Raw genomic sequence first — 24,660 nt, forward strand, 5'->3', positions numbered from 1 at the left:
GGGTCACCACAACACTGGCTTTGCCATCCCTGAGAGTCAGGCTGTCCTAGGAGCCCTCTCAGATGAGAAGGTCCTGTTTCCTTCATGGCTGGCACATGGGTTCCCTTCCAGTGGCCGAAGGGAGCAAACCGTGCATGGGCAGAGCTCCATCACCGGTGCAAAAAAATAACAAATGCTGCACAACCAGCCAATGTGTCTATGCAGTCCCTTTCCACACAGCGGCGTCCCCGCAGAGCCCAGCCCAGGGCTGGAGCTCCTCCAAGGTGTCTTTGTTTGCACTCACTCGGACCTAATAAACGCTGTGAGCCGAGAGGAATCCCCTCTCAGTCTTTGCCTTGCACTGGGCAGTACGCTTGTGAGGGTTTCCTCGTCCTAAAACCGATGCATGTTGCTTAGTCGCCCCGTCTTCTGCGTCTCGTCCTCCAGCAGATCAAGAGATGTGTCCCGTCCCTCACCCCCCAAAAAAAACACCTCCCCGATGGGAGAACATCAGGTTGGCCCAGCAAACCTGCTGTCTGATTTCACCAGCAATAAAAGCCCCGTGGAGAAGCGGCTGGAGCTCCCCGGTGGTGCTCCACCGCCGGGTGAGCTGTGTCTGTGTGTAGGACTTTTGCATTAGACCCTCCGTCCAATATTTTGGACATACCCAACTGTAAATTCAGTCCCGGCCTTGTGCTTTCCCTCCTCTTGTTCGGTTCTTGATGCCTCGGTCTCTCTCTGGTCTTACTGTGAATTCAAACCAGAAGTGTTCTGAACTCGACTCCGTTACTGTTTTGTTTCTGCGTTGACTGTTGCTGGTTCTCTGAACTGCGTTTAATGAGAGTTTGAAAAAAAAAATCAAAAAATTTAAAGACTTATATATATATATATATATACTTAAAAAATAAAATATTTAAAAAAGAACTCCATAAAGTTGAGTGTCTCTCCTGTTCACCGGTCACTTCCAAACACCATTGTCTTGACTTTGCCTCTGGTCAGTGTATTTACAGACAAGAGATAAAATGCAGCATTCTGGGATCTTTTTGTACAGCAAAGGTGTAATGTTTCGGAAATTCTCGTTAAAACTATACCACACTTCCCAATCTACTGCTCGTCTGTTGTATGTTTCCAAGATGTGAAGAGCTACTGCCTTTGCGATTTTCTACGGTGAATATATATATATCTGTACAGAGGTATGTATATATATAAATATATATGAAGATCTATATGTATACGTATCTCTCACTCTCCTATCTCTGCCTAACTGTGAAGGATTTTTATTGGGCAAAATAAAATGGAGAAAGGCCCCGTTTTAAAAACCTGACTGTGTGGTTTGTCTGGTTGTGTTGTGGGTAGAAGAAGCGGCAAGACCCATGGGGGATTTGGGGAGGGAGCTGCAGGGAAGATCTTGCCTTGGACATACCAGCATCCTCCAGTCGAGAGCTTCAGGTTAGACATGAGGAAGAAATTGTTGGCCCTGAGGGTGGTGAGAGCCTGGCCCAGGTTGGGCAGAGAGGTGGTGGATGAACCATCCCTGGAGACATCCCAGGCCAGGCTGGACGGGGCTCTGAGCAACCTGAGCTGGTGAAGATGTCCCTGCTCATGGCAGGGGTGGCACTGGGGGAGCTGGGAAGGTCCATCCCAAACTATTCTGTGATTCTATGAGCAAATTCCCTGACCCTCCCATGCCAAGAGCTTGCTCAGAGCAGCCGCATCTCCCGCTGCAGCGTCTCTGTGGGGTTTCCCCATCTCTGGGGCTTGGAGGCTGCCACCCCCAGAGAACCCCATGCTGTGCTGAGGGTGCGAGGCCAGGGAGGGAGATGGTTTGGAGGAGCGGTTGTTTGGGCTGAAAGGAACATGGCGGGGAGGTTGGGGAAGTCCATCCTGGTGCTAGATGGGATAACTGGGATGCTTCCTCTGCACGAGCCCTTCATGTGGCTAAAGGAGCAGAAAACACAGTCAAAAAGCATCAAATTCACGTTGGATCCCCGGATGGTTGGGGTGGGGAGGAGAGTGTTGCGAGTTTTGGAGGCTGACCCCAGGGCAAGGTCCACTTTGCCTTCCCTCCCAAGCATGGAGTTCATGATGTCCAAAATCTCCTGCCAAACTGCAGGCTTTTACTCAAATGAATCCTACCCCACCTGCTTCGCCAGTGTTACATTAAAACAACAGTCATATCAACGTTATTTTTCTTAAAAAAGCAACAAATCCAACACTTTTCCCAACACCAGCTTTGGCAGAGAGGTTTCCTGTCCTCCCATGAGAAAGCTGATGCCTCTCAGGTCAAAGCCAAGCATGTCAGGGATTCGATGCTTCTCCTCAGACCAGGTTTGAGGTCTGAGGTGACATCAGTGACAAGAGATTTTTATTTCAGTTCACCACTACGAGCATGGTTCTCCTCCAACTACATTTAGTCTCTTAAATGTGTGAATTCCTCACCTGCCAGCTGATAGAAGACTGATGGGAACTAAGAGGAGAAAAGGAAATTCACCTGGTCTAACTATTAGGAAAGGATATAAATATTAAGTCAGTCTATATGCCAAGCCCCATTTAATGCATTTCCATGTGCAAAACTTTGTCTAATCATAGTTTGCCAATGCAGCGAAAAGAAGAAAGGTGTCTGGGCACAGGGGAGCTGTGAATACTTGAGATATTCCAAAGCTGCCTTGAGAGGGCACTGGTCAATGGGCTTTTGGTGGCCTTGTTTGAGGAGGGGGTTGCAGCAGATGACCGCTGGAGGTGCTTTCCCACCTCAGTCACCCCGGTTCTGTGGGTAAGGCTGCAGTGAGGGGCGTCAGCTGTGACATGTGCCTCCACTACACGCTGTTCACGACCCAAGTCCACACCGGTGCAGAGAAGCTATGCTCAGACCACCAGAATCTCAGAGTCGCAGAAGAGTTTGGGTTGAAGGAACCTTCCCAGCTCCCCCAGTGCCACCCCTGCCATGAGCAGGGACATCTTCACCAGCTCAGGTTGCTCGGAGCCCCGTCCAGCCTGGCCTGGGATGTCTCCAGGGATGGTTCATCCACCACCTCTCTGGCCAACCTGGGCCAGCGTTTAGATCTGCTCATGGCAGGCGTTGGATTAGATGACTTTGGAAGGTCCCTCCAACCCAAACTGTTCTATGATTCTATGGAGGGGCACAGGGACCAGCTCCTGGTGTTGTCCCTAAACACGTTCTTTACCCAGCACACATGAAAACGAGCCAAATTCTGCACACAGAGAGGAGATATCGATTTTATTACAGAGTTGTGCAAATCTGGATGCTTGATCGAACTGGCATCCCAGCAATAGTAGTATTGATAATTTATACAAGATCTTCACTCTGAGGGTGCCAGAGCCTGGCCCAGGCTGCCCAGAGAGGTTGTGGAGTCTCCTTCTCTGAGACATTCAAACCCGCCTGGACACGACCCTGTGTGATCTGCTCTGGTGACCCTGCGTGAGCAGGTGGGTTGGATTGGGTGATCTGCAGAGGTCCCTTCAACTCAACCAGTCTGTGATGTCTGATCACTGCACACACCCCCTCAGGGCAGACCTGGAGGGCTGGCTGGTGGCAATATTTGCATACAAGTTCTATATAAAAACACTATTGTTACTACGCACGCTGAGTGAGTTAGGGGCCTTCTCCTGGAAGCTTCTTCGTAAGTTTCAAGGAATATGTATTGAAATAAAACAAAGGTGTCCAATCACTTTAACACGTACTCATCATTAAGGCATATATTTTGCAAGTTGTGTTTCTGTATTAAAATGATATTATAACGAGGAAAGTTTACTTTAAGTCAAGCATATCCCCATATTTGGCAATAATCACTAGATAATCAGCTCTCTATGGTTCACTTCTAAATTCCAGGATAGGTTTTGTTCTACAATCAGAAGTTAAATGCCGCTAGACATCTCATTTACTATTCATCTAATATTAAAGTTACAGTAGGCCTCACTGTCAGGTCTTCTGGCCCATGTGGTGACATTGGGGGGCGGTTCATCTATTTATCTCATTTATTATTCGTCTAATATTAAATTTCCAGTAGGCCTCACTGTCAGGTCTTTTGGCCTATGTGGTGACACTGGGGGTGGTTCCTGTAGCTGCGGCCCAGCTCCCCGGGGCAGCCATGGGGCGCTCTCAGGGCACTGACCGGGCCTGCAGCAGCCGTGTGTCGCAGGTAAGAGGCACCGAGGAACCGAATGAGCACCCGAAGCCTTCGGGCCGCGCCGCCATAACAAGCCCCGTTGGCACGGCAACCCCCGTGTCACATGACCCTTCTCCCGCATCACGTGGTGTCGGGCGGCGCGGCGCTGGCGCCACCTGCCGGCCGCGCTCCGCCGCTCCTCCCGCCCCTATGTGCGGGGCCACGCTCAGCGCCCGGAAGTGCGTCATTGTCAGGTGGCCGGAAGCGGCGGTGGGCGGAGGGGTCGGGCGGCAGCGGCAGCGCCGGCGGAGGCGCCGGGCCCGGTGAGTGCGGCGGGAGCGCGGCCAACGACCCCTCCCCTCCCCCCCAACCCCCGACCGGCCCCTCGGCAGCGCCGCTCCCGCAGCGGGTCCGGGGAGCGGCACACGGGAATGCACCGAGCGCCCCCCGCCCGGGGCCTGCACTGCCCCTATATGCGTATATATATGTATATATAATATATATGTAGGTACAGGCACATGGGTAAGTAGCGAGGCTCGGGTTGCAGCGGTTCAGGGGTGGGTGTCAGAGGATGGACCAGACTCTTCCCAGTGGTGCCCAGTGACAGGGTGAGGGGCAACGGGCACAGACTGAAACACAGGAGGCTCCATCAAAATATGAGGAGAAACTTCTCTCCTATGAGGTGCCAGAGCCTGGCCAGGAAGCCAATGGTACCTGGGGTGGGTTAGAAGGGGGTGGTCAGTAGGTCAGAGAGGTTTTCCTGCCCCTCTGCTCTGCCCTGGGGAGACCACATCTGGAATATTGTGTCCAGCTGTGGCCCCTCAGTTCCAGAAGGACAGGGAACTGCTGGAGAGGGTCCAGCGCAGCCACCAAGATGCTGAAGGGAGTGGAGCATCTCCCGTGTGAGGAAAGGCTGAGGGAGCTGGGGCTCTGGAGCTGGGGGAGAGGACACTGAGGGGTGACCTCATTAATGTTTACAGATATAGAAAGGGTGAGTGTCAGGAGGATGTAGCCAGGCTCTTCTCGGTGACAACCAGTGGTAGGACAAGGGGCAATGGGTATAAAATGGAACACAGGCGGTTCCACTTAAATGTGACCCTTTGTCTTTCTGCCCTGTAGTGCTGTCAGGGACTTAAAATTGACAGGGGAAAAAAGCACAAACAAAAAGAATGTGACGGTTTTGCACTCTGATGTCATAATCTAGTGGCGGGGGGAAAAAATTCCTGTGATTTTTCTCTTCAGCCCAGGCGTTGACTGTGGGCCCTTGGCCAAAACGAGGTGTTTCAGCCCAGCATTTCACTGCTAAGAGCTGAAGTTCCTCCCGTGTAACCGAAGAGGTGCTACCTGCCCTGTGGGGCTGGGCAGGGAGGAGGAGGGGACAAGACATTGGGCTCATAGAGGGGCCCTGAGCTACAGGAAGTCCCATTGAGGGTTTCAAATGGATGAAAAGCACCAGCAGCAATCCAGGGTGCAGCTGTATCCCCTTGCACAGAGCTGATAATCTGAGGTGGGTGGTGTTGTAGGCTGGAATAGCTCTGTGGGGAGGACAGGCTGAGAGAGTTGGGGTGTTCAACTGGAGAAGAGAAGCTCCGGGGAGTCCTTAGTGCGGCCTTTCCAGACTTAAAAGGGGCCGATAAGAAAGACGGGGACAGACTTTTCAGCAGGACCTGTTGTGATAGGACAAGGGGTGATGGTTTTAAAGTAAAGGAGGGAGATTCAGGCTGGACATGAGGAAGAAATTGTTAGCCCTGAGGGTGGTGAGAGCCTGGCCCAGGTTGGGCAGAGAGGTGGTGGATGAACCATCCCTGGAGACATCCCAGGCCAGGCTGGACGGGGCTCTGAGCAACCTGAGCTGGTGAAGATGTCCCTGCTCATGGCAGGGGTGGCACTTGGGGGGGCTTTAAAGGTCCTTTCCCACCCAAACTATTCTGTGATCCCTGCAGGAATGTTGTTTTCTCCGGTGTTCAGGTAACACTCAGCTGCGCAGTTGCACTTTTGGCCAAGATCTCAGCTGTAAGTGTGACACACAGACACACACACAAAGATGTTTCCATCCCAAAGAACCTACGCAGAGTTTATTTGAAGCGTGCAGGGCCCCACTCCCAAAATTTGCTTTTTTCCAACTGTCTTCTTGGACTCAGTGGAAGTGAAATTGCTGGAGAGACTTGCCCAGAGGTGGGAAGGAGTTTGGCTGTATATGAAGAAGAGAAGTGCAGTGGGAGGTGGAAAGAAGGCTGATTTCTCAGGGTAAGAGGAAGAGAGGAAAATTGAGGAGAGGTGTAAGTTGAGTTGAAAGAGAAATGCTGTAGAAACTGAAAAGATCACAAAGATTTAGGGTAGGGGTGGATGAAAATCCTGGGCAAAAGGCCACTGGGATCCAGGCTGTTTCTTTCAAAGGTGCTTGAAGTATCTTGACCCAACCCGGCCTTGTCCCCCTGTGTGTGGTCTTCTCTATTTTTGCTGGATTTGGAGCAAGGGAGGAGAGAAATATTCTCTTTACTGAATTGCTTCCCAAATGCGTCACAGCTTAACCCTGAACTATGGTATCCTTAGCAGCACGTGTTATTTGCTTCTGGAGCCTGCAGTGTGTGAATGCTGTGACTTGGATTCTCTGTGAAGTGTGGCTGTCGTTGCAGAGAGGGGTGTTTCTGGTAACAGCGAGCGCTGGATGTCGTAGGTAGTGTCAGTATTCAACAGCAACAAAAGAGAAGCTCTGGGGAGACCTTATTGCAGCCTTTCCGGGCTTAAAAGGGGCTCGTAAGAAATATGGGGACAGACTTTTCAGCAGGGCCTGTTGTGATAGGACATGGGGTGATGATTTTAAACTAAAGGAAGGAGATTCAGGCTGGACATGAGGAAGAAATTGTTGGCCCTGAGGGTGGTGAGAACCTGGCCCAGGTTGGGCAGAGAGGTGGTGGATGAACCATCCCTGGAGACATCCCAGGCCAGGCTGGACGGGGCTCTGAGCAACCTGAGCTGGTGAAGATGTCCCTGCTCATGGCAGGGGTGGCACTGGAGGAGCTGGGAAGGTCCCTTCAACCCAAACTGTTTTGTGGTTCTGCAATGCTGGTGGGGGTGGGGTCTCCTTCCCCCAGCTCTGAGCTTTACCCACCTCATGGCTGCCGCTTGCAACCAGTTCAGGCTCTAGATCACAGCCAGTAAAGCCAGAAACTGTATTTTTATCACACATTTCTTTGTGCAAAACAGGAGAGCTTTAAGATCCAGCTCCTGCTACTGCTGCTGACAACTTTGCCAAGTCTGAGCTGTGCCGCAGCATCACAGCTCCCAGTGCAGGTGTTGCTGTCCAGGTTCTGAGAGAACTTTTCCTTTCCCTTGCTCGCCAACCAGTCAGTGGTAGGGAAGGGGCAGAGTCTCTCCTACCTGCACAGTTTGATTTCTCACATGGGAAGGGGATGGTTCTGGCCTTGCAGCTGCCTGGCTGGGGGTTAGCACAGGCATAAGGCTCAGTTGTGCCTGGAGTCTGGAGCACGGATCTACACCAGGGGCTGCCCTCTGAGATACAAAGTGCCTGGCAAGCTTATGAGTATCTCACAATATTTATCAGCCATTTATTAGTCATTTTCAAAATGCTTTGGCCTCTTATACCCTCCTCCCTGCTTGTCTGTCTCCAGAAATCTTCATTTTATCTTGCTGTCCCTCTTTTTTCCCCCCAGAGCTCCCTGTTCTCCACTCTGGTTGTTTTCTTTCACCTCTCCTGCTGGGGTGGCTGAGATGGTCACAGCTGCAGCAGATTGTCCTCAGCAGCGGTTTCTGCCCGTGCAGCAGAGGGCAGGAGGTCTCCTCGGCTACCTCAGCACCAGTTGATCCCCAAGGTCTGAACTGAGCCACTTGACGTTGCACTAGAGTAGACTGGGAGTGCTCCTGTGCCAATTCTGTGCAGGGATCCTGTTCTCAGACAGAACCCAAGCCCCGTCATTGTGGAGGTGAAGCTGCCTGGTGAAAAAACGGCACCAAGAGGGAGCAGAGACGGTCACTTTGAGTCCCCACCCCCATCCTCCCTCCCACTGTCTCCCCTTACCCTTCCTGCCCATCTCACCCTTCCTTGGGAGAAGCTGATGCTTTGCCGTTGCAATGCAGGAATAGATCATCTAATGGGTTGTTTAGGATGAGAGGAAATGACTTCAAGTTGCGCCAGGGGAGGTTGAGATTGGATCTTGGGAACAAATTCTTCCCCAAAGGGCTGTGGGGCATTGGAACAGGCTGCCCAGGGCAGTGGTGCAATCACCGCCCCTGGAGGGCTGGACAGACGGAGATGAGGTTCTCAGGGACATGGGGCAGTGCCAGAGGTGAGGGAACGGTTGGACTCAGTGATCTTGAGGGGCTTTTCCAACGAAAATGATTCTGTGATTCTTTGGGAAATGACAGGATTCTTGTACTCAAAAAAATCCAGTTTATATTCAGCCACAGCTGCACATGATCCCCTGTCCTACTCAGACACCCCAAAGCTACAGCGTTCACCCTACCTTTTCTTCCCTCTTCTTCCCCCAAGGTTTTCACTGATTGAGCATCTTGATCCAGCCCTAATCGGGAAGCTGTGTGTATAAGCATTGCTCAGAGCAATGCCCATAAAGGATTCATTTCCCTGTTTGGAGCTGATGCATCTCGCTGTTGCAGCATCTCTGCTGGGCTGTGGTTTTCCTGATTGCTCTGAGAGAGCCCAAGTGATTTGAAAGTTGAAAACGCCCCATTTAATGCATCTTTGGGGTTGGCCACCGGTGGGATGAGGGTGTATTACACAGGGCACTGACACGGTGGGTTGTTTTTTTTTTAATCAGCATCTAAATGATCATAAACAGGCTCATTTGGCAGCTCGTGCAGGCTGGCAGCACACAGCTTAACTCCTGACGAATTTCTCATCCTCACCTTCTGTGCTGTAGCTGCTTTGGGCAGGACTTAGGGAGGCACTTGACATTTTTAAGCCTTCTGTCCCCTAAAACTATGGGAAACACTCCCAAATCTGAAGCATGAAGCACTTGTTTCCTCTGGTTCTCAACTCAGAATGTAACACCTCATCATGATTTGTGTTACTTCTCCCATACCTTTCCCCAGCTTTGTTCTGGGACCACATTTCTCCTTTCTGCTCATCTTTATCTGCAGGTTACGGGGTGGGTTTCACTCTCTGGACTGATTTTTGTGGAGGCTTTTCTCCCAACCTCCACTGTCTCCAGGTGCAAAGAGCCGTGCGGCACCGTGGATATTCCAACAAGTTCTTGGATAGTGGTTCGTGTTTCAGACTGTGGCGAGCAAAGTAGCAGAATGTTTGAATTCATAAAGTCTCTTGAATCTACAGCTCTCCTGCAGAAATGTGATTTTATTGTTTAGAATGAAAGAAAAGCAGGTTGGGTCTCTTAAAAATGAAAAAGTCTTGAGGTTTTTTCTTAACTCTCACAGCGTCTGCCAGGTTACCTGTAGCTGCTGAGTAGCACATGATCCCTGAGTGCCCTGTTCCCCGATTTTGGGTATGTCAGGTCTTGGTGCTCGTCCTGAGCTGCCTTTGCATGAAGTGACGTTCAGTAGCAGCTGCCTCACGGCTTTGCAGGGAAATCGCCACCCCAGCTCGGGGAAAACACCGGCATCGCCTCACTTTCGGTAGCATAAAGGCTAGATTAAAAAGTACATCATGTTAGGTGGAAACCACTCATTCTTCGTCTGCCCTTTTTTCAGTACCTGGAAGCAATTCTGACCCCAGTAAATTGTGATCCATGGCTACAGTGCTATTGTGCCGAAGATTTCCAAGGCTGAGCAGGGTGACGACATTTTCGACCACAGCCAAGCGCAAGGCCGAGAGCAGAAGCAGCGAAAGTGAGCAGGATAAGGAAGAGATCCCAGAAGCAGCCAACACCAGCACCAAATCTGCGGCCACGATCCACTTGCTGAATCCCCTGGACTACAGAGTGTTGTACAATCCAGCTGCCTACGCCAAAAGCAGAGCTGTGTCCCAGCAGCACGCTGCTGGGAGCGGTGACCAGGCTCTTGGTGACACTTTCACCAGCCCTGGCACTTCACAGGTTCACCATACATTCGATACCTCCTCATCTCAAGCTTTGCCACCCCTCCGAAATGCCCTACCAAAACCCAAGTCCAAACCTCTCCTTGAGGAGACCATCTCAGCGAGTCTCTCCACAGCACAAACCAAGGAAGAGGCAGAAAAGGTAAAAATGGAGACGCACGACTCCAAGGAGGACCCCCGCATGTTTCAGAAGGGGCGGCCTGAATACAGATCTGTCAGCTATGACAAGTCTGAGCCGCTGGAGACCCTTCCTTTAGAAGAAGGTGACTCGATTTTGCACAGTGTGGCCATATGCGAGGGCAACCAGAGCCCAGCAACTCTTGCAGATTATTTTCGCAAACTGAGTCGTTTGCCGGTGGAACAACACGCGGCGTTGATGTCCGAACCCCGGTTTAATACACTGTGTTCCTGCACTGCCAAAAACATCAGGTTGTTCAGTACCTCAGACCTCATCGATATTTTAAAGTCTTGCGTTCGTTTGGTCGTTCCGCCCGCCCACCCTCTGCTCAACGCGTGCGAGAACGAATTCTGCCGGCGGGTGTGGGACATGAAGCTGGACCAGGTGCTGCTGGTGGCCGATTGCTGGCGCTGCCTGGACCGCAGCGTCCCTTCCTACCTGAGCATTTTGTTCAGCTACACCAACATGCACTGGAAAGACCTCACTTTGCCCCAGTTTGTTCAGCTCGTTTACATCATAGGTGAAGGCCGGAGGTCACCCACCGACTTGGCACAGAAGGTGGAGAGCGCGATTTTGAAGTACTTGGACGCTTTCACGTTGGAGGAGGTGGGTGCGATCTGCTTAGGGCTCTTCAAGTCCCTCAGCGGCATCTCTGACCATGTCATGAGAAAAATTGCGGACAGAGTGTCCCTGCAGATGGAAGACATGAGCACCTATGCTTTGGTGAATGTCCTCAAAATGCTCCGCTACTCTCGCATAGACCACTTACCCCTCTTGAAGGAACTTGGGAAGGTTATTCCCGCTCGGATTCCTACTATAAACATCCAGGGCGTCATGCACGTCAGTCTTACCTGTTCATCCCTACACTACTTTGACGAAGGCATTATGGCCGCTGTAGCTGCGTCTTTGCCTTCTAAGGTGACTTATTGCCGAAGCAAAGATGCTGCCAAGTTCTTGTGGTCGTTCGGGTGCCTGGATTATGAACCTCCGAACGAGGAGGAGTTTTACTCCAGCCTGATAGAGCAGATGCACAGAAAACTCCATGAATTTAGGAAGTTTCCAGAGCATCTCCTTACTGGTTTACTTGGCCTGGCATTTGTCAAACGCTTCCCAGAGGAGCTCATAGACTACGCTTTGGGGGATGAGTTTGTCCAGAAAACAAGAGATAGTAAATACGAGCTCAAAAAGGACCTGTTCACCCTTAGTAGGAGCGTTGAAATCGAGTGCCCGAGCTACCGAGGCAGCCGCCTTCCACCTCAGCTCGATCAGGAGATCACCGAGATGATTTTGAATTTTGCGGAGCAGGAAATCTATGTCAGGCCTGAAATCGTGGAAGCCACCTCTCTTCTCGAGAGCGTGTTGGGTGGCCCCGAGTACGTGAGGAACCACATGATCCTGCCTCACACGAGATCCAGTGATCTGGAGGTTCACTTGGCCATGGATGGACATCCCATCCCTTTCAACTCAAAACAGCCTGTTGCAGATAAGAAATTAGAAGGCGTCGGAGTGAGCCTAACAGATGAGTTAATGACTCAGCTTATAAAAGGGAGGTCTAATATCCAGCCTCCTGCGGAAGTGGAAAACGAAGCTGGGATGAGGGGGGAAGAAGCACGAGCACCAAGTGCTGCGCTTTTAGGTCAGGCTCTTCACACAGATGCCACGTTGCGAGTCGAGCCTAAATCAGGGCACTCTCTTGAACCCCCACCTTCTCTCGCCTTGAGTCATCACCCTTGGGAGGTGAAACTGGCCATCCAGGTGTCCAACCGCAACCACTACTGCTACGGCTCCAAGCGGCTCCTGGGGCTGCACTGCCTGAAACGGCGGCAGCTGCGGCAGCTGGGCTACGTGGTGGTGGAGCTTCCCTTCTGGGAATGGTTCCCCCTCCTCAAACGCACGCGGCTGGAGAAGCTCAGCTACCTCCATTACAAAGTGTTCGACCCGGCGCTGCTCCGCAGGGCTGGTTGGGCCTGACACAGCCTCCCCGATGCATCTCTCTTAATTACTGATTAAAACGAACAGTCTCTGAGGGTTTGTTAAGTTTTTGGCAGGTGCTTTGTGTGCTCAGGCTGCCTTGCTACATTATGCAATTCTGCTCTGCTGACAGTCGTGTGTCCTACGCTCTCCCTTTGTACATAGATCCTCAGATGCTAAATAAAAACTACTGTCCCATTCTTTTTTCTCCACGATTACTTTTTTCCTCCGCCCTAAATGAAAGTAGATGGATTTGGTGACTCTATGAGAGCAGAACAGTGATAATGGGGACAGAATTGGGGTGATTTTTAGTCATGAAGCTGACCTGGCTTTCCAGGAAACACGCATTTGTATTTCCTTACTGTTTCCACCACTGTTGAGCAGTGGCTGGAGGGCACGCAGTCCGAGTTTCTCCTTTGGGAGCTGCACATGGGCAGGACGGGGCGTGAAAGCTGCGCGGTGAGGTGGAACCTGGGGCTGTGAGTTGAGCTGCTCTGACCCTGAGACCGTAATTTTGTGCTCATGTGGCTCATCGTGTTATTTTCTTGCTCAGGATGTGGCCCGGTGTCTGATTCCTTCACGCCGTTCTGAGGACAGGGCTGCTGGCATCTTCCTGAGCTTTCAGCTGGTGTTTTTCTCTGAGAGGAGGGGCGTTTTCTGAGGTGCACAGGGCAGGCTCTGCCTCAGACCGGAGCTGCAGGGGTTATTTCACATGGAACAGCAGATGACGCTTCCATTTCCAATGCAAAGCCATCCAAGCTGTTCTGGCTGTTTCGCCGTGCGACATTTCAAGGCTTTCTGAGCTGGAGGACGGGGAGAGACGTGGCTGTGAGCAGGTTGCTGTCCCAAGCCTGATCCAGCTCATTTTAGCTGCTGCTTTTAAATACCTTGGCTGGTTTGTTTATCATCTCCCTCAAATTCTCAGTGTTACAGAGCACCTTCAGTGACCACTGTGCACATTCCAGGAGACTTAGTGCGGCCTTTCTGGACTTAAAAGGGGCTGATAAGAAAGATGGGGACAGACTTTTCAGCAGGGCCTGTTGTGATAGGACAAGGGGTGATGGTTTTAAACTAAAGGAGAGAGATTCAGGCTGGACATGAGGAAGGAATTGTTGGCCCTGAGGGTGATGAGAGCCTGGCCCAGGTTGGGCAGAGAGGTGGTGGATGAACCATCCCTGGAGACATCCCAGGCCAGGCTGGACGGGGCTCTGAGCAACCTGAGCTGGTGAAGATGTCCCTGCTCATGGCAGGGGTGGCACTGGGGGAGCTGGGAAGGTCCCTTCAACCCAAACTGTTTTGTGATTCTATATTCCTTATTGCAGCAGCTCTCCATCATATGCAGAACACCAGGAAGACACTTGGTGACCAGCTCCAAACATCCTGGTTTTAAATCTCTTGCCCAACACCACAGAGTATCTTGCTGGTGTAGAAAAGGGCAGAGTACCACCCTGCAGGTCTGCCTTTCATCACCTCAGTTGAAAGATCTTTGTTCACCTCACGGAAGGTGAATCGCCAGGAGAGTTGGGACAGTTGTCTGATCTCCTGGCAGCACTTCATAGTCTTTGAGTCCTCTGTGATCTCTGAGCCGTTTGTTTCAACAAGTAATGACTTCAGTAATGCAGTTTGGTATTTTTAAAGTATTCGTAAATTCAGAACGTGCTTCCTAGCAGCTCATTAACACTCTGCGTCCCAGCAGCCGGACCCGCCTGCCCCCAGAAGACCAGTTTCATTTTTGGCTGAACTACCGGCTGCAGTTGAAAATCATTAAAGGGCTGCTTGTTCTTGAAGGGAGCAGCGGGTTTCTGATTTGCGAGGTTGCCCCAGGCAGTGACATATTAAAACTAAGGTTAACATAAGGTTAAAGCTCTTACCTCGCGGATAATTTCTTTCTGAAAAGGGATGTGATATAACCAATTCGAGTCACATTTTTTTCAATGGAAAAGAAGGTGCGTTCGCTTGAGTTTATTTAATGAACATTGTCAAAAGAATCAGCTTGGTCAGTGTTCAGAGCACAGATCATCTCCCTCAGAGCTATTAAATGCCCTCTGCTCCCTCGGAGCTATTAAATACCAATTATTAATATTTTGTCTTTAATCTCAGCTTACATCTGAGGCTCCCCAAGCCCTTGAGAAACATTTTTCTCTGCGGCAGCGCCAGCTGGTGTTTCCCTCCTCGTGTTGTCCGAGAGCACGGGCAGGTCCTGTCTCCATCTGCTGGAGGCGGCGGATCGACGGGATGGTGCTGGGGGAACTGGGAATCAGGGCAAATCACCCAGTTCCAGGCCAGCTGGTGGGAATGGGCACCGGCTCTTTCTGCTGGGAACTCGCACCGATCCCCTTGACAACCTCCCGTGATAATCTGATGCTTTACTGTACCTACAAAACCTGTATCTTCGATAAACTTTCAGATCTAATTGCGAGTCTATCCATAGATAAGGCATTTTTAGTTAAAGTAGCCATTTTCTGTTTGTTTCTCCAGGGATTTGCTAATTAACACCACAGTCATTTGGGTTTATATTGACTTCACCTCCTGGACTCAGTTCTGAGCTGCATTTTAGGAACTACTGAGCATGTAATTCCTACAGGCTCTAAAACACAAGACCCTTTTGCTGTTCACTGATGTTCACTTTATTTTGTCGTCTTTTTTTACCAGCTGAATCCGATGCTCAGAAAGTGACTTCACTCCATCTGCCAAGATGGTCATAAACATCTGTCTGCCGCAGTTCAAGCCAAGAATTCACTGCAACAAGGTAAAATAACGATGTGGGGCGTTTGGGGAGCTGGAGGGATAGATGGGTTAGATGGAAGTGGCTTCTTTTTCCAAGTTCCCCAATCATTCCCAGCGAGGTTTTCCGAACCGATGTTGGGAATTTGGGCTCCTGGATCACCTTCCCCATTTGTCCTTTGATCTTGAGAGAGTGTCTGATGTGCAAACACTAAGAGAACCCGTGTCTGGGTGCTCAGGATCTGCGGCTCACCTGAAGATCAAGTGGAGCTGAAGGCTCAATACTTTGAAAAATCAATGCTGAGAGATCTTCCACAAGTTACTCTTCAAAATTTGGGTTGTCCTGTCTGTGCTGGGTCGTTCTCAGGTAGCGTTAGAACATTGTGAGCTCATGTGACTGCTCTGATGTGGCACGTGCTACATTTTGAGGGGAAAATCCTTAATTTTGTAGGATCTCATAACAAGACAACGTTATATACTTGCAGGTGCGCCTGCTTTGACCTGAGATACCCTTTTCCCTGCAATATTACAGCTTTGTATGGTAGAATATGCGGCTCTTGACCAGGTTTGCTGAAGTAACTCTACAAGTAGTTACTTTTTCACTCAGCGTCATCAGAATCTCTAAGAAGAGTTTCCATTCAAAGCCAGTTTTTAATTATGAGTCTCCCCACCGGCTCACACACCGAAATCCAAGACAACCTTGGGTTTTTCAGTATTGTGCTGTAAAAATAACAGCACAGGTGGTGAGCGGAGAGACCTGGCCATGCTTCTTGGCCTTGGTATTATGTGATCAGGACAGTGCAGAGTGACCATAGCTGGAATAAATAGAATATTCCTTGCTTTTATCTATTCATTTAGCAAGTGCTGGAGACTTTTTGAGCCGCGAGGCTTCCAGGAAAGGGAATCGGTCGAGTCAGCCTGTCCAGAAGTAGAGCAGAGGGTGCTTGGAAATGAGTTTTGTTTTCTTGCTTCAAAATAAATCCGGTTTTCTCTTGAAACACAGATTTCTGCTGATGGTTACGAAGTGGAGAACCTGATTTCCGAAGACCTTGCCAGGAGAAATCGTGGTTTCCGCAGCGAATACTTCATCAAACCTCCAGTCCACGTCACCATCTCTTTTCCCTTCAACATTGAGATCTGCAGGATTAATATTGACATCTCATCCGGGGGATACCAAACCTTCTCCGGGCTCGAAGTCTACACCTCTACCTCATGCAATAAAAGCCCTGAGGGTCAGTTCTCAGGTCTGGCCGGTCAACCTGTGTCGGACAAAGACACTTTCACACTGGTGGGCAAAGCTGTCTTAAAAAATCAAAGCAAAGTGACATTTGGCCACAGGGGCTTCAAGCCGAGACCTCCCTTCCATCAGATGGAAAACGTCTTCTCCTACCCTGGCTCTGTATCTCAAGACCTCTGGAACAAAGGACCCGCTTCGCTGAGCAACGTGTCGCACTTAAAAATCTGCATCACGCACGTGGCCGGAGGCGGCCTGCCCTGCATTAAGAGGCTGGAGGTGTGGGGACAACCCGCCAAGTCGTGCCCGCAGGAGGTGATTGAGGGTGTTTATCAGGTGGCCTCCCAGTTCTTCACCCAGGACATGGGCAACGTCAAGCCGGAGCTCTGGACGCCGATGGAGAGCGACTGCGTGCCCTTCAGCGCCAACGACAGCGAGCAGCAGACCCTCCGCAAGCTGGTGGACGTCGTCCAAGACATCCCCGAAGAATTTTTGGATCCCATCACTCTGGAAATCATGACTTTCCCCATGCTACTGCCCTCCGGGAAGGTGATTGACCAAACCACCTTGGAAAAATGCAACAGGAGTGAAGCGTCTTGGGGCAGGGTACCCAGCGATCCTTTCACGGGGGTGGCTTTCAGCCAGCACTCGCAGCCCCTGCCTCACCCCACGCTCAAGGCCAGGATAGACCATTTCCTCTTGCAGCACAGCATCCCCGGCACCAACCTCCTCGGGAGGGCTCACGCCTCCGAAATGCTCGTACCTTCTTCCGTGACGATGTCTTCTCTGAAAAGGAAAATGGACTGTATGGATCAGAGCTCCATGCAGCCACCTTATTTTTCTTCTACAAACTTGCTTGTCACGTCTACCTCAGAGAACAGTGCTAAAAAAATGAAAACGGACAATGACTCGCATTTGATCCACATGGACTGTTCAACAGGTATCGTGGCTCCCTACGTCACTTGTGTTTCTTGTCTTCACAGCCTGGGGCCAGGTTTTCAAGTCAGGAGGCTCCAGTAGAGATTCCCATCATACTCCAGAAAGCTTTAGGGCTGTTGCATTTTGCCGTTGATAGATGCTGTGGATGTCAGGTCATCATCTCCACCTCCTCAGCACAACTTGCCATCCCTGGGTGGTTTTATTCCCGTTCTGTGTTACTTTGTCTTGTCTCCAGGCTCACCATTCTCCTTGTGCTACTCATTCCTCTTGTCCACTCACACCACTGTGCTTCATTTTATTTTGTATTTCTGTTCTCCTTGCTTTCAAGTTGCTGGCCACATGGAGATGAGATTTTTCTCACAGCATGGTAGTTTGTTGTTTCTTTAGCATGGGTGATTTATTATCTAAGACATCCAATGTGTTATAGAATCACAGAATCATTTTGCTTAGAAAAGCTCCTCAAGATCACCAAGTCCAGCCATTTCCCCCCCCCCGGCACTTCCCCATGTCCCTGAGAACCTCATGTCCGTCTGTCCAACCCTCCAGGGATGGTGACTCCAGCACTGCCCTGGGCAGCCTGTTCCAATGCCCCACAGCCCTTTGGGGAAGAAATTGTTCCCCAGATCCAACCTCAACCTCCCCTGGTGCAACTTGAGGCTGTTTCTTGCCTCGGTGTGGATCTTCTCAGGAGGAGTGAGCAGGGGAGGAGGCAGGAATGGGGCACTAATCCTGCTTCTGCATTTCCCTGCCCAGGCTCTGACAGCCCAGGCTCTTGGTGCAGCTTGTTCCCTGCACTCTCAGCGTCATCACACAGATTGTGTCTCTTCTGTGGGGACAGACTTTTCAGCAGGGCCTGCTGCGACAGGACAAGGGGTGATGGTTTTAAACTAAAGGAGGGAGATTCAGGCTGGACATAAGGAAGAAATGTTTTACAGTGAGGGTGGTGAGAGCCTGGCCCAGGTTGTCCAGAGAGGTGGTGGATGAACCATCCCTGGAGACATCCCAGGCCAGGCTGGACGGGGCTCTGAGCAACCTGAGCTGGTGAAGATGTCCCTGCTCATGGCAGGGGCGGCACTGGGGGAGCTGGGAAGGTCCCTTCAACCCAAACTGTTCTGTGATTCAGGGAAGGGAGGAGAGGACAGCACAGGCTGGGAAGGCTTGCCTGGGGTTTTTAGCTCATTAAAGCAAAAAAACAGGTAGAGATGTAAGACAAGGGGTGCAATTCATGTCCACAGGGGAAGGAAAAGGGCTCTGGTTTCCTTTCAGCCTTCCTTTTCTCAGCAATCTCCCAGCAGCACCACTGGGCGTAAGCTCTGAGAGGCAAAAAAACACTCCAGATCTGCAACCCTGAGACAAATTCCCTGTGAAGCCGAGCGCTTTCACCCAGCTGTGTCCCCAGCCATGCACAACATCTCACCAGACTGAGCTGGGATCCCCTGAGCTCTGGTGTGGAAGATGCTCTGTGTAGGTCCAGCAGCTCCCACCGAGCAGGGACTGGACTGGTGAGGAGGCAACAGTCCTTAGAAAGCAAATCCGTGGTTTATACACCAAGGAGATTCACACCTCTCTCCCCAAAATCTGTTCGCTCTTGTGATTTATTCTCTAATGACTTAGTACCTTCAGCCTTCAGTCCGTGGTGACAAAGGGAGTTGCTCCTCTCGACTCCACATAAGATCTTTCACCTGGATCCACATAAGTTTTGCCGTGTTTGCTTCCTCCCTTGTTGGCACAGGAATTCCTGAAACATATTGGAGTTGCTATCAGTGTAAATGTTACGTGGATATAACCGTGCTTCATACAGCAACACTTATATCACTTATGTATCTTGAGTTATTGCTTTGGGAAATGGTCCTACTGGAGGAGGAAGGTGAACTTAAGCTGAGAGGAGGGAGAGAGATGTCTTTAGCGATCTCAGGTTTAGAGGAGCTTGAAGAGAGGTTGGAGAAGGTTGTAGTGAGGGGATGTTGGGCTCTGCTTCCCAGGAACAGCACCAGGAGCAGAGGAAACGGCCTCAAGTTGCGCCAGGGGAGGTTGAGGTTGGATCTGGGAACAATTTCTTCCCCAAAGGGCTGTGGGGCATTGGAACAGGCTGCCCAGGGCAGTGCTGGAGTCACCATCCCTGGAGGGTTGGACAGACTGACATGAGGTTCTCAGGACATCATGGGGCAGTGCCAGAGGTGGGTTAACAGTTGGACTTGATGAACTTGAGGGGCTTTTCCAACCAAAACGATTCTGTTCTTTGAGAGCAGCTGCGTCTGTGAGACCGCGTGTTGCGAGTGCTCTGGTTGGAGCAGGGTGATATAAATACACGGTGCACACGTGTCCTCTGCTCACGGAGCGGCTGTTTCTGGGCAGGTAAGTCCAGTTCCCTTGTGTTTTCCAAACTAGAGGTCTATAACGCCTCGAAAGCTGGCCCATGGCTTCTGATTGCTGTTAATGCCCGCTGGTACCCATCACTCACATTGTCTTTTTCCCAAAATTACCCAAAAATGTTTCAACAAAAGCTTTGGTGGCTCTTTGATTTTAAAGAACTTATTTAAAGACTTGGTAGAAAAATACTCCATGTTTGATGGTACCAGAAAGAGTAGGAAGAAGTCAGGCTGCACGTTTTTGCTCTGATCTCTCAGTTTAGAGCTTAACCCATGGTTTAGGAGAAAGCATTAGTTATTTTTCCCTACAGAAGTGTGTAACAGCTGCCACTGGGGATGTGCCCCAGTCTCAGCAGGGGAGCCCTGTCCCCATGGTTTAGGAACATGGATTAGTGCTAGACTTAGGTTATGGTTGGACTCGATGATCTTAAGGGTCTCTTCCAACCAAAATGATTCTATGAAGTAAAAGCATAAAAACCCAGCAAGCTCATGCTTCAGTATTTCATCAGCCTTGATTGCTGTAGCAAATGTGCAGCCCTAATTCAAAGGTCTTCCTCTGGGAGATGGATTTAACAGAATTAGTGATGCAGACACCATCCTCATAAACGCAATGTCTTCATTAACGCCTTCGGCGTAGCACAGGACAAAACGCTGCAGGGAAGGGGCCAGCTCTGTGCCCTCGGCTTCATCCCTTGACTCAGAACTGGGACAGAGAGGAAAAGTCCCCCAGATTTTGTTAGTGCCTTAAATCACGTTCCCAGTGAGCTGCTGGGAGCCTCCTTGGAGCTCAGAGGGAGCTGCCTGGGTTTCTGAATTATTTGGCATTTTGGCCTCATTCAGACCTGCAGATATAAGGCAGCAGCTGAATGTTTGTTGGCACTGGGGCATGATGTGGATGTCTGACATAAATCCTTAGGGCTTTCTGTCTGTAGGAGCCAAAGGAGATGGGACCATAGAATCATTTTGGTGGGAAAAGCCCCTCAAGATTGAGTCCAACCTTTAACCCACCCCTGGCACTGCCCAATGTCCTGAGAACCTCATGTCTGTCTGTCCAACCCTGCAGGGATGGTGACTCCAGCACTGCCCTGGGCAGCCTGTTCCAATGCCCCACAGCCCTTTGGGGAAGAAAGTGTTCCCAGATCCAACCTCAACCTCCCCTGGCGCAACTTGAGGCCGTTTCCTCTTGTTCTAGAGAGGCACTGCAACCTCATCTCGGTGGGGAAAAGCGACCTCTCAAGAGAACAAGTGTCAGAGCTCCTAAAATCCCCATGTTGTCCCCTGGGAAGGTTCCAAGGCGCAGCAACGTTTCTGTTGCTCATCAACACCATTTTTTGGTATTTTTTCCCCAAAATCCACTTCATGAGCTTGTGCTTCTCTTTGCAGATCTGGTCTCTCACGAACAAAAACTCTCGGAGAGCTTGGACACGGCCCTGACCTCGGCGCTCAGCTCCATGCCCTCGTTTACGGCCAAGCTGATGAAAAGCCAGCAGCAGGCGCAGAGCGAGGGAGGCTGCAGCAGCTCCTGGGGTGCAGGCACCGTCCTTGGTAAGCGACAAGCGCCTCTGGTTCACTTTTTGGGAGCGAGGGAAGAGAGGAGAACTGGGTCTGGGTTAACAGGGAGGATTGTGCTGCTGCTCGGCATATTTTTGTGCCCCTTCAAACCCCAAAATGTTATATATTCAATGTTTTATTCTCCCAATAAGGCAGATTAGACCTTGTTGACCCCCAGGAAGTGAGATATGTTGTCCCAAGAATCATTTTGGTTGGAAAAGCCCCTCAAGATCATCGGAGTCCAACCATTTCTCCCCCTGGCACTGCCCCATGTCGCTGAGAACCTCGTCTCCGTCTGTTCAACCCCTCCAGGGATGGAGAGCAGACTGGAGCATGGACCTCCCTGCCCACAGCGATGCAGTGGTGAGGGGTAAATCCAGCAAATACCAGGGATGAGTAACAGCAGCGACATCACTGCCTGAGTGTGTGTCCAGAATCCCATCGGGTTTGAGTATTTGTAGCCCAGGCTGTTGAGTCCTTGCAGTTTTCACTGCACTGGCTAGCTAGACACACCGATCCAGTTATGTGTGCGTTCCCAACGTGATTTATTGGGGGAAGAGTGGCTGGAAAGCTGCCTGTCAGAAAAGGATCTGGGGGTGTTGGTCGACAGTGGCTGAACATTAGCCAGCATGTGGCCAAGTGGCCAAGAGGCCACCAGCATCCTGGTTGTACCAGCACTGGTGTGACCAAACCTCAAATCCTGGGGTCAGTTTTGGGCCCCTCAGGCCAAGAAAGGCCTTGAGGTGCTGGAGCGAGTTGAGAGAAGGGAACGGAGCTGGTGAGGAGCTGGAGCACAAGTGTGATGGGAGCGGCTGAGGGACCTGGGGGGTTCAGCTGGAGAACAGGAGCTGAGGGGAGACCTTCTGATCTCTGAACTGCCTGAAAGGAGCTTGGAGCCGGGGGGGGGTCGGGCTCTGCTCCCCAGGAACAAGCGCCAGGAGCAGAGGAAACGGCCTCAAGTTGCGCCAGGGGAGGTTGAGGTTGGATTTAGGAACAATTTCTTCCCCAAAGGGCTGTGGGGCATTGGAACAGGCTGCCCAGGGCAGTGCTGGAGTCACCATCCCTGGAGGGTTGGACAGACGGACATGAGGTTCTCAGGACATGGGGCAGTGCCAGGGGTTGGTTAGTGGTTGAACTCTGTGATCTTGAGGGACTTTTCCAACCAAAATGATTTTCTGATGCTTCATGGTGCAGGGAAGCATTAAACCTTCCTGTCTCCTCCACCAGCCCGTGTCCTTCCTGCTGCCTCGCTCTTCACCCGAGCGCAGATGCGCCTGCTCGTGGCAGAGAAAGGTTCAGCAGGACCTCAGAAAGGGCTGGGGGTTCACAGCTCCCAGTGGCCGTGTCTCTCTCTGAATAGCTTGTTCTGTTTCGCAGCCACATTAAGCTATTAAGCTTTTTCCTGCCCCCTTTCAAATTGCTGCTATTTAAGAGTTGACTGAGTAGCCCTGGATGGGGAGTGTGTGATGGGAATGCAAAGCGATACCTAAAGCGTTTCTCTGGGGAACTGGTGATTTTAATCGGTTTGAAAAACGGAAGGGAGGCAAATTTAGTCTCAGAAATAAATGAAAAGCCCTTTACAGTCATCTGTCCTCAATTAAAAGCCTGATGGTGCAAATGCTGACGTGATCCAGCCCCGTCTGAGTACAAACTGCCCCAGAAGCCCGACCCTTCCCTTTCCTTATGGTGGTGACAAAGGAAACAGGACACAGTCCTGAGCTGTATGTCACCAGAAAGTGGGTCCCTCGGCTCCTGGGCAGGTTTGGGCACACAAGGGGTGACACAGAGTGGACTTGTCCCCCCTCTTGACCGAACCACTTCTCCTCTCTCCTTTGCAGAGCACGGCAGGAGCGGCCAGACCCAAGGATGCGCTTCCTGCGGCAAAACCTTCTCCTCTTATTTCAAAACGGAGCCCATTTACCAGCTCCCCTGCAGTCACCTCATGTGTCGCCCCTGCTTGGCTGAGAAGCAGAAATCCCTCTCGTCCGTCCTGTGCGGGAGCTGTAAAAGATCAGCGGCCACGCACGATGTCCGGAGGGTTCACTTCTGACCCCTGAGAACACGGAGCCGCCGCTGTTCCCGGTGTCTGTTTTGATCTGCAGGAGGACAAAGGCCTTGGAGAGCTTGAGATGGAGAGGACTTTGCTCTTCTGCTTCCCGAGTAGTGGGGGGTTAGAGCCAAGCGACCAGAGGATAATAAAAGCCATAGCTTCTTTAACGAGGAATATGTATTTATACAGAACTGATTTCCACCTCTCACGCCCGCCCTCTCCCGCCATCCCCGTGGCCCCGTGGTTTAGCATAGGTGCCTTTCGGACTGTGAGTTTAGCTTCCCCCCAGCCCCCAGTTTAAAAAACCATTTACGTATTTGACGAGCAGCCGTTCGGTCGTGGAACCAGGCGAAAGTGCTTGTGCTTGACAAACGTACAAGCTCCCTGACTTCTCCCCTTCCTCGCGGTGCTGCGGGACGTCCCGTTCATCCCGCGCCGCGACGAGGGACCGAGAGAGCCCGTGGTGAACGTGAGTAACCAGCAGCGACCTCATGCTACTCGTGCCAGCTCCGCTAGGAAAGCCATCGTGTCACACCGAACGTCACTCTCTCGGTTTTATGTCGTGTGACTGGACCAGCTCCCGTCTGGCTGATAAAAACATTTAAGCCTTAATAAAATGATGTTTAAAGTCAGGTTCTCTTTCTGAGTCCTAGCTGGCGTGCGTCTTAATGATTCCGTGGGGTGAATCTCTTTGCAGAGGGCTGAATGAGCTGGGAAAAGTCAGCACAAAGGCTCGGCAGACCCGTGGGTGTCCCAGGGGATGTCACTGGGTTGAGACTCAGCTCCCTAAACCAGAGGAGCTCTGATCTTCAAAGAGCTATTTGGAAAAAAAGCCAGAAGGCAAATCACTCCATCTCCAGCGTGTCCTGGATGTGCTGAGGGTGAGGTGACAGCGGAGGGTTTTGTCACCTCCGTAACCCCCTGCTGCTGCCACTTAATTGGTAATTTCTCTCCGCGGAGCAGACGTTCTGTGCCGGTTTCTCTGGGGTAATGAGCTTCCAGCTGACTCAACTCACCTTTGCGTGTAATAAATACCTTTATTCTCTTCAAAAGTCACCTACTTTCTGAGCAACCCGGAATGTTCGTGGCTTTCTGGTCACGGGAAATGGTCTCATCTTCTATCACCACCAACTGATCTTTGTCTGCGTCAGTGGGAGTTTCTCATCCATTTATAGCAAAAAATAAGAAGTCCCCCATCTTTAAATAATAAACGGTTAGAAAAATCCTAAAAATCCCACAATTCAAAGGCAGCCAACTCCTGTTATCACTGGTTGTGTTTGCAGAGACCCATCCCGACATGGTTCCGCTCTTGTGCCTCCTCCGTCCCATGTCTCTGGAGGAGATCCCCAAATGTGCAGCCTCCTCGTTATTTTCTGCCGCTAACAAAGCCCCGGTGCCTCTGACCAAACCTGAAGCCGCCAGCTCAGCCAAGCATCTCCTGCCCAGAAGTTTCCTGCGATCTCCTGCTCCTCTCCATGTTACACCAGGTTTCTCAGAGCCTTCATCC

The 24,660-nt window shown here is 51.1% G+C and overlaps 2 protein-coding genes across 4 annotated transcripts; both read left to right on the top strand.

Annotated features, from left to right (window-relative positions):
* The first annotated feature begins 4,356 nt into the window (after nucleotides 1–4,356).
* On the top strand, nucleotides 4,357–23,785 carry UBOX5 (U-box domain containing 5). 2 transcript variants are annotated; one of them, XM_065837488.2, is made up of 5 exons: nucleotides 4,357–4,429; nucleotides 14,939–15,035; nucleotides 16,014–17,184; nucleotides 20,936–21,097; nucleotides 22,942–23,785. In XM_065837488.2, exons 2-5 carry the CDS (start codon nucleotides 14,982–14,984, stop codon nucleotides 23,151–23,153), a joined length of 1,599 nt encoding a protein of 532 aa, XP_065693560.1. In that variant the 5' UTR covers nucleotides 4,357–4,429; nucleotides 14,939–14,981; the 3' UTR covers nucleotides 23,154–23,785. The 2 variants fall into 2 exon arrangements, with proteins under 2 accessions (XP_065693560.1, XP_071664545.1); XM_071808444.1 differs by lacking the exon at nucleotides 4,357–4,429 and adding an exon at nucleotides 4,542–4,628.
* FASTKD5 (FAST kinase domains 5) lies at nucleotides 4,360–12,487 on the top strand. 2 transcript variants are annotated; one of them, XM_065837487.2, is made up of 2 exons: nucleotides 4,360–4,429; nucleotides 9,792–12,487. In XM_065837487.2, the coding sequence occupies exon 2, from the start codon at nucleotides 9,830–9,832 to the stop codon at nucleotides 12,284–12,286; it is 2,457 nt and encodes an 818-aa protein (XP_065693559.1). In that variant the 5' UTR covers nucleotides 4,360–4,429; nucleotides 9,792–9,829; the 3' UTR covers nucleotides 12,287–12,487. The 2 variants fall into 2 exon arrangements, with proteins under 2 accessions (XP_065693559.1, XP_071664544.1); XM_071808443.1 differs by lacking the exon at nucleotides 4,360–4,429 and adding an exon at nucleotides 4,549–4,628.
* Nucleotides 23,786–24,660: the final 875 nt, after the last annotated feature.

This window comes from Patagioenas fasciata, chromosome 4 (assembly GCF_037038585.1).
Source record: "Patagioenas fasciata isolate bPatFas1 chromosome 4, bPatFas1.hap1, whole genome shotgun sequence".
Taxonomy (NCBI): domain Eukaryota; kingdom Metazoa; phylum Chordata; class Aves; order Columbiformes; family Columbidae; genus Patagioenas; species Patagioenas fasciata.